At 35.5% G+C, this 16,690-nt stretch overlaps 1 protein-coding gene across 1 annotated transcript in view; it reads left to right on the forward strand.

Annotated features, from left to right (window-relative positions):
• The window catches only part of PIBF1 (progesterone immunomodulatory binding factor 1), a 117,711-nt gene that overhangs the window by 22,459 nt on the left and 78,562 nt on the right, over positions 1-16,690 (forward strand). Inside the window, 4 exon segments of the mRNA XM_034060054.1 lie at positions 306-414; positions 4,082-4,263; positions 8,852-8,977; positions 13,043-13,144. Coding sequence (XP_033915945.1) covers positions 306-414; positions 4,082-4,263; positions 8,852-8,977; positions 13,043-13,144 — 519 coding nt within the window.

The raw sequence follows: 16,690 nt of genomic DNA on the forward strand, positions 1-16,690 counted from the left end.
TAGGCTAAAGTTACACTAAAGAATAATAATCAGAGGAGAATGAAATCATTTATGATGGGAATTCATTATTATTGTTTTATAATTTAGAATTATTTTTTAATACTTAGAAATTAAGAAAATTCTTTCATATAATAAGGTACTGTTGCAGGTGTAAATCTCTAGCAAATGTAGGTTTATCACTTAATTGCCTTGTGAGTGACTGGAAGAAGTCAGAATCATGAACTGAAAGGCAGATGGATTACAAATATGCAGGAATCTTGTTTGTTACACTTTATTCATCTAACAGTTTCACTTTATTTTAACAGTGAACGTGATACATTTGAACATGAATTGTTGGAACTCAGAAGAAAATATGAAATATTAGAGGTGTCACACAAAGCACAAGCTAAAGAAAGAAGTGACTTATCAAAAGAGGTAAAGTTTTTATTTCAGTAATTGTCTGTTTCTTCAGGAATTTGATTCTTTGTCTGATTAAGTCTCTCAGGATCACCTGTAGGATCATGGAATAATTTAGATTAGAATGGCTCTAAGGAGACCAGCTGGTCCAACCCTCCCATGCATTGCAGAACCATCTTAGGTCAGGTTACTTAGGGCTTAGTCAGGTTTTGAATCTCCAAGGGTGGAGATTCCACAGGCTTTCTGGCCAGTCTGTTACAGTGTTTATCCACCCTCTTTGTGAAATTTTTTTTGTAAAATCTAATCAGTGTTGTTGCAGGGTTTTTTCTGTTGTCTCTTGTCCAGTCAATATGCACTTCCAAGAGTCTGGCTCTTTCTGTGCATTCCAGTTGGATAGGTGAAGATAACAAGATTTTTCCCCACCCAGATGTCATTTCTGAAGGCTGAAAAAAAAAAACATTTCTCTCAAACCCATGCACATCATGTGCTTCAGTCCATTACCATCTTGGCAGAGATGATATCTGGTCTTTCTCCATTATGTTAATGGATGTTTTTAGGAGGAAATCAGAATGTGCATGGTACATCAAATACAGTTTCACAAGTACTGAACACAGGGTAATAATTAATTTCTTGAGACTATTTTCTTCATTGTCACTAATACAGCCTAGTAGGCACTTGGCCATCTTTGCTGTCAGGGCACACTTCTGGCTCATATTTAGTTTGTTCAGCTGATATTTGCCTGTCCAGTCCATATTTTGCCCATTTTCCCATAGAGGTGTTATGTGAGATGGCTGAAAGCCATGCAAAAGTCTGTGTAACTGACATGAACAGCTGCGCCCTCATCCATAGAGCCAACTTAACTTGTCGGGTTTGTAAGGCACAGTTTGGCCTTGGTAAATCCATGCTAGTTATTTTCAGTCACCTTATCCTCCATATGCATGGATATTGCTTGCAGGAGGATTTGTTTCCTCTGGAAATGTAACCTTTGCAGGGACTGAGGTTAGATTCACAAACCCACAGTTCCCTGAGTCTTCCTTCTTGAAGGTGAATTCTGCATCATCTGGAGCCCTGCTCACTTGCTATGATCTTTCAAACAGCTGGGCAAAGCTCACAACAGCGTTGCTATCTCCCTCAACATTGGTCAAATGCTTTTCATTTTTCCTTGGGCATTATGTACATGCCATTTTTCTAGCTCTCTAGCTTAGCCTTCTTTTGCTTCAGCCTTCCGAACTCTGGCAATAAGTTCAGGAACCTGGGAGGCCCAAGGGCAAAATCTACCAGTGAAAGCTGAATGCTTGTGAGTATGTTCTGTCCCTCAAAAAGTGCAGAACTAATTAGCTTTAGCTCTTTCTGACCAATAGTGACAGCAGGGCAGAGCTATTGTATGGCTTATGTTTTGTTGTGTATGATTTTTTTTCTAGACATCAATAGAATACATAGTTTTTCTTCTTTGTGACTCTAGTAAAGTAATGGTTCAGTTGCACTAAGTTTCCTTCAGTTTGTCTTTACAGAAGTTAGTTCTGTGTAATAAATAGAGAGATAGCCATCCTGGACATCTTTCTGTGATGCTACATTTTGACAAGAGGAATTCCAGTGCTGCTTCCTTTTTGGATCTCAGTCACTGCCATTCTGCTGTTCCAAGGGTGCAAGGTGTATCTGGTCAAGAGAAATGTCCCTTGCTGCTTCTCTGTTCCGTAATTCATTCATGCAAGTGTCACAAAATGTCTTCAGTGATGGCTCCCTTACTGGGCATGTATGATAACTTTTGGATCAGGATGATAAAATCATCCAAAACTAACAAGTCATTAAGGTATTTTTTCCTTCATCTGATGTCAGTGTAGCTTTGCAACAGCTTTTTGGGAGGGAGAAGAGGCTTTTACTGAATCTTGAAATATAAAATTTTTCAGCTTGGTATTATCTTTGATAGGTCAATACAGCTTTGATGAAAATAAGACTTTTTAAGCTGTATTTCTGTAGAGATCTTTTCAGAAAAAAAAACAATAGCAAAACAATTGATTAGTTGTTTTGAATTAATTTGTGAATTTATGTTGTAAGGTGATTTGAAAGAGGTACTGCATGAGAAGGTTGTTCTTGACTTTGCATTAGTCCATGCAGGCATCGAATGAAGGATCATTGTGTGTTAACACTTTGGCAGCTAAACAGATGAGACCAATTACACCTGAGAGAATTCAGGGAAGATTGTGTTCCTTAATATCTCAGTATAACATTGTTACAGATAAATTAGTGTCTATAACTACTGCTTTAAAGATAGAAGTCCTCTGGCTAATTTTACAGCTAGCTGCAGAGATTCTCTGAAACACTAGGGAAGAAACAGGTTCTATTAGAAAATATTTTTTATATTCTTGTCTTTGGTACTGGTCTGAAGGCTTTGTTAGGCTGCTTATTCATCAGCGCTCTGGCATTGTAAGGGACATCAAAATACAGGTTTATTTTCAGCATACAACAATGGCCAAAAAAATATTGTCATGTAATCAAGCTTGTATTTATGCATTGAATACTGAAGTGTAACAGCAATGATATTTTTTTTAATTAACTTTAATCTAAATTGATCTGAGAGGAAATAAAAGTAGCACTAATTTAAACTAAAATACCCCTTCAAACTGTGTGATTACTTGAATGTCCTGGAAAGTTTGTGATGGTTTTTGTGTATGCTCATACAGTATTACAAGTTCGGGATTGGAAGAGCATACAATTGTGTTTACACAGTATTTATTCCAGGGGAGGAGGAGTTAGAGGGGTAGTAACTCCTAGATTTCTTTGTTCATGTAGTAATCCAAGACATCTGTGTTCGCTGTGGTTGTACATATAACCTGTTATCATTCTTTGAACTTGACATATGACATCCTCAGGAGCTTAAATGGCAAAAAATATTTAAGGTGATAAAACTGTGTTTTGCTATCATGACTAAGGAGTCGGGCTGCTCTGCACCAGTGCCATTATGCTTTGTGGCTGTTCTCTGACAATGTTCACCTGAAACAGATCAAGACTACTCACTCCCACCTCCTTTCTTCTTGGAATAGTGAGCGTGACTGATATGTTGATTGGGAAGGCTGAGACTCACAAGATACTCATGTTTCTGATTTGGCATCAGTTCAGCCTTCTGTAGCAACACCACACTAAATGAAAGTCAAAACAAGGCATGTGTAATGCCCTTTGGTGCTGTCCTGGAACACTAGCTTGTCCACAGCAGTCATGATATACTTCAGCCCTAGAAACAGCAGTTTTACCATTTGTTTGTGGGGCAATAATGTCTCTGGTGTCCTTAAACTTTTCACTTCTGTTTCTGAGAATGGTGTAGCCAGTATGATGACAGATTGTCACCAAGACTTGACATCAGTATTTCTGACGCAGTACTATTCAGTACTATCACTATTCAGTACTTCAGTACTACTTAGATACTGAGGTAAATTAAGGGACACTTCATCTCTTTTTCAGGTGCCAACTATCAGAAATAAATAGTAAAAACTCGCAAACCTGAAATTATATTAAAGTCCTTTTTCAGCATAAAGCTTTACCAACTTACATTAAACATAAGTGTAAATAGAGTCTTCTGGTTAAGCTAATTTCACAGAAGAGAGTTAAAATGAAATCACAAATATGTGTACGTAAGTGAAATACTTATCTTGAAGTTCATATTAAAGTGTATTTTTAATGCCTTTTATAGCTGGCAACCATACAACAATCCCTCAACTTGTTGCAAAAAGATAAAGATTATCTTAACCGCCAGAACATGGAGCTTAGTGTTCGCTGTGCACATGAGGAAGATCGCCTTGAAAGACTTCAAATTCAGCTAGAGGATGCCAAAAAAGCTAGGGAAGAAATGTATGAAAAATATGTTGCATCCAGGTAAGTTACTGTGTGTTCATTTCTGTTACTAGCCAAGTTATTTAACTGTTTTCCCTTGTTTCTTGCACAAATTCTGTTTAACTAAATATAATTTAACTTACAAAAAGCTAGCCCATATTTGTGAGACTAGAAACAGAACACTTTTGTTGGCTCTTAATGTCTATCAGGGAACTATTTTAAACCTTTCATATAAGACCATAATAGTGCAGATGTCAGTATTGAAAATAGTGAAGATGCCAGCATTGAAAGTTTATGGCAACTATTCTCTTAGGTGTATATAGAAATTTAAGCCCCAAATGACCTTTATTAAAAACAGTATTTGAAAGACAAGATTATTGCAGAATAAAATACTTTTAATTTTCACAGATGTTTAAAATAGGACATAGCATGCTTTATATCAGCTGGTAGAGCTATCAGTTTTTCATATCTCAAGTTTGAATGCAGTTTGAATAAATCTAGCATTGAGAAATAGGTTGATCGTTGTATGTTAACCATGCTGGTAAATAGTGTCAAATCCTCATACTATTTGAATTAGTATAGATATATGCGTATGGGATGTTGAACAGGAAGCTTTATGCTGTTCAGCTACATATCTTTGCTATCTATGTAATGCTATACTACAAAATTTCGTATCTTAAGTTAGAAGGGACCCATAAGGGAGCACTGAGTCCCACTTTCTGCTTCTCACAGTACTACTTGAAACTAAATCATATGATTAAGAACGTTGTCCAATTTCAAACCATGTTTAGGCTTTTCTCATTAGAAATTCAAGGCTATCCAGTTCATGTTCTTTCCCTACATATAGATGCCAAAAATATTTCAATATGTATCCCAAAATTACATCAAATATTTGCCTGTACATACTTCATTAATGAACATAAACCCCTTTCTTGGTTGGTAGTGTCCTTAAAAAAAACCACCTGTGGATTGAATTAAATAAGCCTGAGGTTCAGCTTCTCTTCAGATGCTTCCTTCTCTTTGAATCAGTAAGATGGAACTGCAAACAGCATTTATAAATCTTGTGTTCTTATGTAATTAAGACGAGGTGTGCTGTATGACTTTCCAGTAATACAACTAAAAGACAAATTGTTATCTAAATGGAAATAGAAGAGCACTTTACTGAAATTATCAGCTATGGAGTTCCAGCCCATATCAGAAGTGCTTTTAATACTATTTTTCCTTTCAGTGCAATCACTTAATCTTTTTTTATTTGTTTTAAATATGTATGTCTCAGAACTAGTTCACCTGGAACTTCTGCAGTTTAAATAAATTTTTAAGACTTGCTTTTAAATGGGGTCTATAAAAATCATGTAGGTCTTAACCATATTTCTCTAGAAATGTGCTTACAAGCAGTGACTCTTGTAGCCAGATTTCTGTTTCTGGAAAACCACTGTGAAATCCTTATCCTGTAATAATGATGTACAGGCACTTTTACAGAGCTGTCTCCATATGAGTAAAATAGAAAGAGACATATGTAGCTCGCCGCTGTCACAATTTGGAATACTGTGCAAGCCTCCTTCTGTGTCCTCTGGAACATCAGAGGTCTCTTGATCTCTGCATTTTGATGCCAGCTAAAAAGAAAGTCTGTGACTTGTACTTTGCCTTTAGAGATCTCGATACTGTCATTGGGATCCTGTACTATTACCAAATCTCTCTCTTGATATCATTGGTATTCGTGACTGTCTTCATGATGCTAATGACAGATATTAATTGTAATGAATAATGCAGGTGTGTCTGCTGTCCTCTAGTGACCATTATTATCTTTTGCAAGGACAATATAGCATAACAGAACACAGTGGAGAGCACTGAGCAGCATTTGTAGGACTGCTCTGCAACTTTGGCAGCCTAAGTTTTATTTGAGATTCTGATGCTGACAAACCTCAAATAAGTAATTTCATAATGTAAAGATCTGATGTAAAATGTACAAATGTTAATGTAAGTTTTCTTTTGTAAAATGTGGGTAATGGCATTGTTTTGTCAAGTGCTCTAAATTCAGCATGTGATCTGCAATATTGCAGTAGCTGTCCCTTCTTTACATTTTCCCACACACATGTACACAGTTTGTGTGCATCTTCTGAGGCTGCATCCCATAGTGGGGATTCCTGTACATTCAGCAATTTAAACCATCCATCTCTCAGGTGATATAGCTACAGAATTAGGTTTCTTATAAAGAGCTCTACGGAGTCCTATTTATTTGTTAGGTTAATTAAAGAGGTAGACAAATGGAGCAGGAGAAAACTAACAATGATGGACATTCTGTAGTACTCAGTTCTACATGGAAATGACATCAGTTTGGGTAATAAGTTTCTATTTGCTACTGTTTGAAGAATTTGAGGCATTTTTAATACTCACTTCACATCTTAATCTCTTTTCGATGCTGTAGTTCAGGAATAAAGATTATGAAAACAAACCCAAATACCTATTAGATATAGAGAATAATTCACCTTGTGGTCTGTGTCAGAACTGCTGGCATTGGTGTACTGTAGTTAGAAAATTACAGAATTTAGGAATTTAGGACTTGAAGGATTAACCTGCCAAAATTTAAAAGAGACACACTTAGAATAGTTTGAGATTGTAGCAAGATGAATGGCAGCAGCTCACAGCTACCGTTCTTGGGAATCTATGTGTAAGCACAGACAAACAAAGAAGATTTCCCTTTATATGTTTAATCTTAAAACACAATCCATAGTTGTGTTGAGATGCTCAGATCACATTTAGTTTATTCACAGTATAAAGCCTTATGTATAATAGGCCCTGAAAGAAGCTCATTGAAGCCTGCAGCTTGAAGATGAAGAAACAACTTGATAAGCCAGAACCATTTTTAATTACTGCTCAAGCAAAAGACTGTAACAGCAGGTCAGGAATAAAAATTGCAAATGATGGGGCTTTGCTCCAGCCAGCAACTCAGTTGGTGTTTATTAAAAGGCATGGCAGGGCAGTTAAGCTCTATACTCGGAATATGCCCTTTACTATACGATTTGTTTATTTTAGTCATCATAAAGATAAGTGTCCCTTTGAACTATCTCCTGGTGACATCACTGCGGGTGTTTTAAGACTTTTCCAGATTCTTCAAATGTTTTCACTGAACCTTCCTGACTCTTGTCAGCCTTGCCATGGGAGGGAAGGGGGAATTTCTGCAATGAAGAAAATATTCTTTTTTTTTGGCGAGTAGTCATGGCAATAGCAAATTGTGTAAGAAAGTGAAGAAAATGGTAATGCTCATTGATTCTGCACATAAGAATTGTATCCTATGGTCCTGATCTTCCACAGTCTCTTCTTTTTTCCCTGCATGTTGAGCCATATAAATAATACATAAAGAAAAGGAACAGGTTTTAATAGGGACCTTACATTCTGGTGTTTTTTGGGAGTTTGTTTTGTTGTTTTTTTTTATTATAAACTTCTTAATTGCATCAGAGCTATTAATGAAATATTTTACTATAGTGTGGCACAGTTGAGGAAGAAGAGCTAACTGTAAAGGGTCAACTGAAATTCAGTGTCTCAGTACAAAGAAAACAGGAAAACCTGGACAGCAAGCCTTCTGACATTTAAGTATTTTGGGCCTTTTAGTTAATTTGCAGTAGTTTTTGCCCAGCTCAAGTACTGATTTATAAAAAAACATATGGGCTATCACACAGTTGGAAATCAGAAGAAATCTAAAGCATTTTACAGTTGTAAATGCACATTTCTTCATAAAAATGCTTTTATTTCCAAACTTGTAATTTCTGCCAGTTGCTTCATTGCTAATTGATTATCCATGAACATTAACTATAATATTTTAACATTCCTTAGCTGTTGAGTACTTACAATTTAAGCCTGGGTTTCTTGTAGTTTTGTAGAAGAAATTCATTAAGGGGTTCCCTACAGTCTGCCATGGGCTTCCAAAGTTACAAAAAGATGTCAGTATTACTCTGAAAGGAAATTCTTTTATCCTGGAATCTTATGAAACCTGCTGTTTATAAATTAATTAAAATATATACTTAAACATTTATGTCATATTGAAAGATAAACTTCCAAATCTTGGGGTGTTTTGACTTCACGAATCTCTGCAATATGTAGTCTTCAAAGTTTCTTGCGATGTGTTTTCCCTAATGAGGTGCCCATAATACACAACGAAGTCCTAGAGTAGCATGACAGTATTGTAAATTAGCAAGTTAATTAATGCTTACCCAGTGATGAAGATGGTAGAAAACTTCAGAAAGCAAGGAATTAATTTGGGGGGTTTAAATGGTTAGTTAATATAAACACTCATGTAGAGGCTGACAAAGAATTGCTCAAATAATCTTAAGCATAATGTTGTGTGATTAATCAATGTCAAATTATTTATAACAAATTTGAACAGTATGCAGAAAGCTTTTATGTATTCTCAATTAAATATTTTTTATTCCTGATGGATTTCTGCTCGGTTTGCATAACGACATAGGCTAACATGTATTTCAATCAGTTTAGGAGGAAAGTTAGTAAAAATGAAAATAAAATGTAAAATCAAGAAGTGCTTTGCTCTACTTGTACAGCTGTTATCTGAAGCTTTGATATTTTGGTGATTGCAGTTAATTTTCAATTTCCATGTTGGGTATTTGTTTATTTACAGAGACCACTATAAAACAGAATATGAAAAGAGACTGCATGAAGAGTTGGAACAAATAAGGTTGAAAACAAATCAAGAAATTGAGCAACTAAAAAGTGCTTCAAAAGAGATGTATGAACGTGAAAACCGGTAAGTAACATGCAGACAATAACCTAATTAGGGCAAAAATGGCCAAGTATTGTTATGTGCTTAGGTATAATTCTAGTTGTCTGGCTCATTGAGAGGTAAACAAAAAGTGAGAATTTAAGTTCAGTTATAAAACTGATGAGAATCTTGTAAGAACTAAAATGAAATTACACTTGTACACTTTTAAATATATTGTTATATTTATTATTAAGTTATGAATATTCAACATTGTCAATGAAAAGTGTTATCAGAGGGATGGAGCATCTCTCCTGTGAGGAAATGCTGAGAGAGTTGGGATTGTTCAGACTGGAGAAGGAAGGTTCCAGGGAGATCTTGTTGCACCCTTTCAGTTATTAAAATGGGCCTATAAGAAAGATGGGGAGAGGCTCTTTATCAGGATTTATTGTGACAGGATGAGGGGTGATGCTTTTAAACTAAAAGAGGCAAGATTCAGGCTGGATGTGAGAAATTTTTTACAGTGAGGGTGGTGAAATCCTGGCACAGGTTGCCCAGAGAGGCAAAGGATGCACCATCCCTGGAGACATTCAAGGCCAGGCTGGATGTGGTTCTGGGCAACCTGGTCTAGTTGAAGATGTCCCTGCTTATTGCAAGGGGGGTGGACTAGATAACCTTCCAACAGAAACCATTCTGTGATTCTAAGATTATTAAAATTCATGTTTTAGATAAACATGAGTGGTTTGACGTTTGTTCAGATGTACAATTTTAGTTAATGAACACAAAATATGTTGGTTTACCTGTCACACTGTATGGGCAATCTTGAAACTGAGCCAGGAAACCAGAGGAGAAGGTGCTGATGCAGAAAGTAAAGCAAAAAGATAAAGGGAAACTAATGAGATTTATGTCTATAAAACAAATCTATCTGAGATTTACAGCATTATGATTCAAGAAAACATTGATTTCCTAGAAATTATTATAAAATCTCTTTTGAAGAAGATCCTAGTCCTGCAGAAACCTGCATACTGAATTTTGTATGGGTGTTATCTTGTTAAATTCCATGGAATTACATGCAGAGTTAGGCGCATACATAAGCCTTTAAGGATCTAAGGATTTGGACTTTTAGTACTGCGTGTATTTTTAAGCTTGCTTTTTGCCTCTTTTATGCCTTTAAAATGGAAGGGGGGTTTAATAATTCATTCTAACTTCATCGCAGATGTCCTCAAAGTGTCTTATGTGGAGAAGGAAATGACTGTAGTAAAAAGATATTTGTGGCATCAGCATCTGTTCCTCTAATAGGTAGTTTTGTTACTGCTCGGAAGAGTGAAAAAAGAACGTGACTCCTGCTGTCTGTCTTCCAGTCAACTGAAAGGTTCTAATTAAAAAAATTACATCATTGTGTAGTTCTGCAAGTGTGATTAAAATATATGTATTACACATATACACATACATCCACACCACTTCCTGTATGCAAATCTATTTTGAATTACGAAATATGAATTTAAACCTTCACTGTTCATGGAAATTTGATAAGGGTCTGTATATCATTGAGAAAATTACTGAAAGATATTTCAGTTGCATCTGGAACCAATTTACAGAAGTTTTGTTCCTCATTTTTAAATAATTACTTCTGAAAGGTAAATTCCTTAGATTTGATTTCATATTTTGCAAAAAAAAATAAATTTTTAGCATATGTTCTTTCTTCAAAATACTAAAAAAATTCACCATGAGACAGTGCTTCCCAATCTGACATACTCCTTAATGTCGAGAGAAATGCAACCTGAAACTGTGAGCAAATCAGTTTGCCATGAATGTGTGATGTGATAAGATGCTGATTTTGACTGAAAAGCAAGCTAAGATACTGGTTTCCTCTTCAGGCTCAAAGTGTGGAATGGTAGTACAGCTAAGCTAATCTAATATTAGTTGCTCTTGCTCCTTACCACTTTGCCAAGCCTGATGAGCTTGTTTGTTTCCCTTGAATTTACTGGCACTTATTTTATACTTGGATGATTCAGTTCAAGAAGCTAAGATGGGAGGGGGATAACAAATCTATAATAAGGTGATGCTTTCGTTCTTAATTTATTTGGGATCAGTTTCACTTGCTTGGTTGTAGTAAGCATTGGCTATGTTTGCATTAGCAAGCATGAGCAAATTCAGAGGGCACATGAATGCCTTCATGAGGTTTGACTTTGGATTAGCTGCAGTCTTTTTGTTCAGATCAAACACAATTTAGTAGTTTTGAGCATGCTAGATGCTGTCCCTGAGCACATTTTCTGACTTGTTCAAGCTGACTGTGCTTAGTTTGTGCACTCTAAAATAGTTTAGGGGTGTGCAGTGCAATAAATGGCAGTTTATTTAAAGAAGTTTATTTCAAAAACTGATATAGATGACCTTGTGCTTCTGCTTCCCCTGAAGGATACAATATTGTACTCCTCTCCGAGTCATAATATGCTTGATCTTGATGCTGTCAACAAAAATAATTACAATGTTCTTATATTTTGGTATGAGTCAGTTTTAAAGGACCTGCTCTGAACATCAGTCCCTGAATATCATCAGTAAATTCTCTGGCCCAGAAATTAATTTTTTAAAGAAAATTTTGTTTTCTTTCTCTCATAGCCAGTTAACTGTTATGTAATTTTGATGTTGGTTCTTCATAAATAATTATTCATATTAATTACTTGAGTTCAGAAGTATACCAGTGATAATGTTACCTTCATCTAGAATGTAGTCTCTTATCCAAGAATTACATACCTTTCGTGTAGCTAAAACAACCTATGATAACATTTACATGGCTTAGTAATTTTCCATTTACCTCTCTATCTTTAACTTCTATATTTTCAAAATTTGCTTGAGACTAGAATTCCACTTTGCTTTAATTCAGAAAGTTTCTGTGGGGGAGAGGGGAACAAATGGCTTCAGTAGGAAGAGCTTGGTTGCATCTACGTTAACAGTTTAGATGAAGTGTGTGGTTTTGAAGTGAAACCCCCCTAGTCTTTGCTGCTTGTCATCTTAGTTGTCGCTGCTTGCAACGACAAGGGAAATCCCCTAGTCATTGATACTTGCAATCTTTTCACTTGCCTCACAGCTTGTGCTTGGATTTATGGTATTCTGCTCACATTTGTAGCATACGAACAGGATTCCTCTTAGGTGAAATGAAAGAAATCTTTAAGATTATTTCATATATTCCAAATGTTAGTGAGTGTTCAAGTAAGAGGAGCAAACTGAGAGTATCCTCAAAAATGTTTATAACGTAGGTCCTCAACAGCCCTTCAACAGTCTCTACAAATTGGCTGTTATGTGTTGCACTAAATAATGAAGGTACAGTTTATAGGCATTATCTAAGTAGTAGTTCCACTTAGTACAGTTTATTACAATGTTATGTTACACGCAGACAACAGATTAACAGGCTATTAATACCTGTATAATTTTTTAATACAAGTACTGTATGGATTATTCTCATTTGTGTCAGTGAAATAATAGTGAGTTAGTTTGAAAGTCTTGACTGATTCTTGTTTAAAAAATTGGAAAAGTATAGATTGACTTCAATAAAAAGCTTGTGTTATTTTCCAGTTCTGTGCAGATCAAAAACAATGCTAGCAATAGAAACCAGAAGGAGACAGCAATGACATGCAATAACCTATATAATCTACAACTAATTAGCCAATTAGTTATATGTGGAAGTAGGATTTCTATGCCTAGCTAATCTTTTCCTGTTCTGTCATTAAAGTTGTGAAACATCTCAGCTAGGGGGAGAGCATTCCCCTATTTGTTAGTGAAGTATAAAGTATCAGAATTGTTGGCATTTTGTTGATGCCCATAAAAATTAAGTAATTTGTAGTTTTAATAGTCTAAACTTATTAATATATTTGTACATGTGCATAAGTGGTTTGTTCATTGTTTTTAGAATTTCAGAAATGGAAACTTTGCTGGTATATATGAAAATAATCTGAAATAAAGTCTATATAATGAATAGGCATCTAGATAGACTCCTATATCATTCTGTGAGAACTGAAGAAGGTAGTATTGAACTTCAGATCAGTCAGTATAATTCATGCAGCAAAACAGTCTTTTTCCTAACAGACTCTTGACAGAATAACTTTTTGTTTCCTTCAGAAATTTGAGAGAAGCGAGAGATAATGCTGTTGCTGAAAAAGAAAGAGCAGTTATTGCTGAAAAGGAAGCTTTAAGAAAGCATGATCAACTCTTAGAACAGTAAGTAACTTTAAAAAATATAAAGGTGTAATGGTATTTCTATCTCAGGAGCTTTATGAGAAATTACTGCTTTGACTTTCTGCTTATAAAAAAGAAATGGAATTACAAATGTTTTGTTTAAATGAAGTTACAGATTTAATTTTAGTGTTTGTTTGGTTTTTTTTTCCTTTACCAGTACAGTAGCAATATGGAAGTGTGATTCTTCTCTTACAATCCTGTAAAGACAAGCAGACGTAATTATGCATCTCATAGCAAGAATGTGGATTTCATACTGTACAGTAGCAGTGGTCAAACTCTGAACCTGTTGGGTTTTTTCTTTAGTTAAAAATAGAAAATTATCTTGGATGAGGACTTCAATGAATAGTTTTTGTAAAGTGTGGATAGAGAGCAGCAGTCATGAATATTTATACTTTCTACATGCTTCTTTTCTTACTGCTGTCTCTTCTGAGCCTTTCATATTCCATGTATCAAAGATATTGTCTATACAAACATACAATTCTATTCATATAGAGAAGGAAACTGATTTTTCTGTGTGTTTACAAGTAGTCTTGCTATCCTGTTTTGCAGCATCTTTTTGTAAATTTAGAATATTAGTTATGGTAAATTATGAGGTAATTTCAAGCTTTTGGCAGTAATAAGGCTGTTCAAGGAAAGTTTTTGTGTGTCATTAATATTGGACTCTTATTTGGTGTTTAATCCTTTTTTCTAAGACGAAAAGATCAGTTCATTAACTGTGCTACCTCAAAGAAACTACTAGGTGTGAACTTTTTCTTACTCAGAATTGTTTTTAATTCCAAGCAATAGTCTGTTAAAGTGTTGCTAACTGAAGCATAGGCACAAATTAATTAAAGCTTTTCATTTTTATGTATAACTCCTGAATTGCAGTGATGGTATTACTGAAGAAACAGCATTGCCTAAGGGCTGAAAAAAGTCATTACTTTTTGTGATGTGAAGCAATAGGGGTAGTTCTAGAGTGAACAAGGTGGGTCAGAAGACTTCATATCTACTCAGTTTCCTGGGTTTGACTTCAGATTAATCTCATTTGGCCTGGATGGGCCCAAGGGTGCCAAATGCCTTTTAGTGGGTAGAATGCACTGTAGGTGTTCTTGGATTCTCAAAAAGGAATTCAGTTAGCAAACTGAGATGATGGCTCCCCAGTGCGAATCAAAATGTGGAAATCAAAGCTGGTTAACTGAGGACAACCAGGAAACTTAGTTTAAAACTGATTTCCTGAGTCAAAATAAAATATGTGAGCCAACCACGTTTCTTTCTGATGAGACTGCCACCTTTTATTGTGATAAGACTGTGACATGTGGGAAGTTCATAGCTAACAGGAAGCTCTGCTGGAAAATAGGTCTGGTGAATGATAATTTGAGTATGAAACTTGATTGTTTTTAATGGAAATATCAACTTTATAATTATTACCATATTTATTTTTAAACTTTAGAACCATGGAGAAAATACTTCTCTGTTCCGGTGTATTCCCAGTCATATAATGTGTCTTTTTTTTTCCATATTGCTGCTTTTGTTTTTTTGAGAAGTTGCCCTACAATTAGAAATGTAAGATTTTCAAATGGAAAAAAAGGAGGGGAAAAAAAAGAATGATAGTAATATACCATTTGTTGTCATCTTGTTTGACACATTCATGCTTCTGTCCTCCAGTAGCTTTTCCTAGTAATAATCTCTCCAATTAAGTAAACTCTCCCTTCCTTGATTTAAATAAATTTAAAAGTTGATTTATACTTCTTTTTTCTTTTTTTTTTTTGGTTTTACTTCAAAGTAGTAGGTCATTCATCAGAAGATTATGCTTTTTAGAGAAAAAAACTTCTGCTTGGGAAAGTGGAAAACCCCATTACTTCTCTTCTTTAAAATATAGGTGTCTGTCTTTAAAAATTATCTAACCACAGTGCAGGTTTTAAGACCATGATTTTTTCCACATTCCAGTTCATCTACCTAAATGACCTGCAAAGTAACACACTGGCATGATGAGATGGAATAAATGCCTTAACTTAAAAGAACCCAAATTCTGAATTTACTGTGGATTGACGTGTGATAGTTCTGTAGCAAAGAAATTTTCTAATATCAACAGAAACTCCTGAGATAAAAAAGGAATACCTGTGTTGTTCAATTCTGTATTTAAGTGATTCTAACAGCTCAGTCTATTTTAGTGAAAACAAGGTGACTCATCGTAGTTACCACTGGTATCATAATCTGTATAAACAAACATGTTTTAAAGCTTCAGAAGAATGTGGAATGTTGACTGGCCTGAATGGTGGTTAAATAAAGCCCTTGGCAAATCTTGTGATCAGAAGTGTAACTAATACCCAATTTTCTAGTCAAGCACAGTTATGTTCATTTTTCTTACTGATGTTTATGATAGCTCTTTATAAACAGCTGTTTACATATGCCAAGAAAATACTGAAGTGATAATATCCATAAAAGAGTTATATTGAGAGAGAATCTGCTGTTTCAGCCTCAGAGTAGGCCACTATAATGTCAGCAAGTAATGATGTAAGTTTTGTTGCAGCTCTATGTTCCATGTGAGAATCCATGTTTTGTTTGTCTGTGACAATGAAAAAAACTTAACTGACTTGGTATTTTTTGGACTAAATTGAGTTCATTGTCACGCATGTTCTGAAAAATTATGAGCAAGTAGAAACATTTTCACCTTGTTTTAAACTTCTTTTTGGTTTTTATTGCTGGTAAACTTTTCTAGTTTCATATAATGTGCAACATCAAACTGAAATGTTTCTGATGTTCAAAGCGAACTCTGAAGTCTAATATGGGATGAGCTCATACAAGAGCACTTCACCTTAGGGAATACCTACAAGAGCCATCTCTTGTCTTTGGTTGTTCACTTGCTTCAAACCTTAAGGAGTACAATTTCTTTTTCTAAGATCATATAGCTAGCTCTATCAGTGGAAACTAGTGGAAAAATTCCACAAGTACTGAGAACACAAAGGATATCCATAGATGGTGTGATTTTGCAAAATCTTAGTAGCAAAAAAAAACCAACAAAACCAAACTTTACTCTGTTACAGTTGATTGTTGCTCATGTAATGTACTCAAGGTGATTTTTCTTTTTCCGTCTTTGTAAATAGGATCATAGAACAGTTAGGGTTGGAAAGGACCCTAAGATCATCTAGTTCCAATCCCCCTGCCACGGGCAGGGACACCTCACACTAAACCATGTCACCCAAGGCTCTTTCCAACCTGTCCTTGAACACTGCCAGGGATGGAGCATTCACAGCTTCCCTGGGCAACCCATTCCCAGTGCCTCACCACGCTTACAGTAAAGAACTTCTTCTTTATATCAAATCCAAACTTCCTCTGTTTAAGTTTGAACCCATTAGCCATTGTCCTCTCACTACAGTCTCTAATAAATAGTCCCTCCCCAGCATCCTAGTACCTCCCCTTCAGATACTGGAAGGCTGCTATGAGGTCTCCACGCAGCCTTCTCCAGGCTGAACAGTCCCAACTTTCTCAGTCTGTCTTCATACAGGAGGTGCTCCAGTTCCCTGATCATCCTCATGGCCCTCCTCTGGACTT

The sequence above is a fragment of the Melopsittacus undulatus genome, chromosome 2 (genome assembly GCF_012275295.1).
Source record: "Melopsittacus undulatus isolate bMelUnd1 chromosome 2, bMelUnd1.mat.Z, whole genome shotgun sequence".
In the NCBI taxonomy this organism is placed as follows: Eukaryota; Metazoa; Chordata; class Aves; order Psittaciformes; family Psittaculidae; genus Melopsittacus; species Melopsittacus undulatus.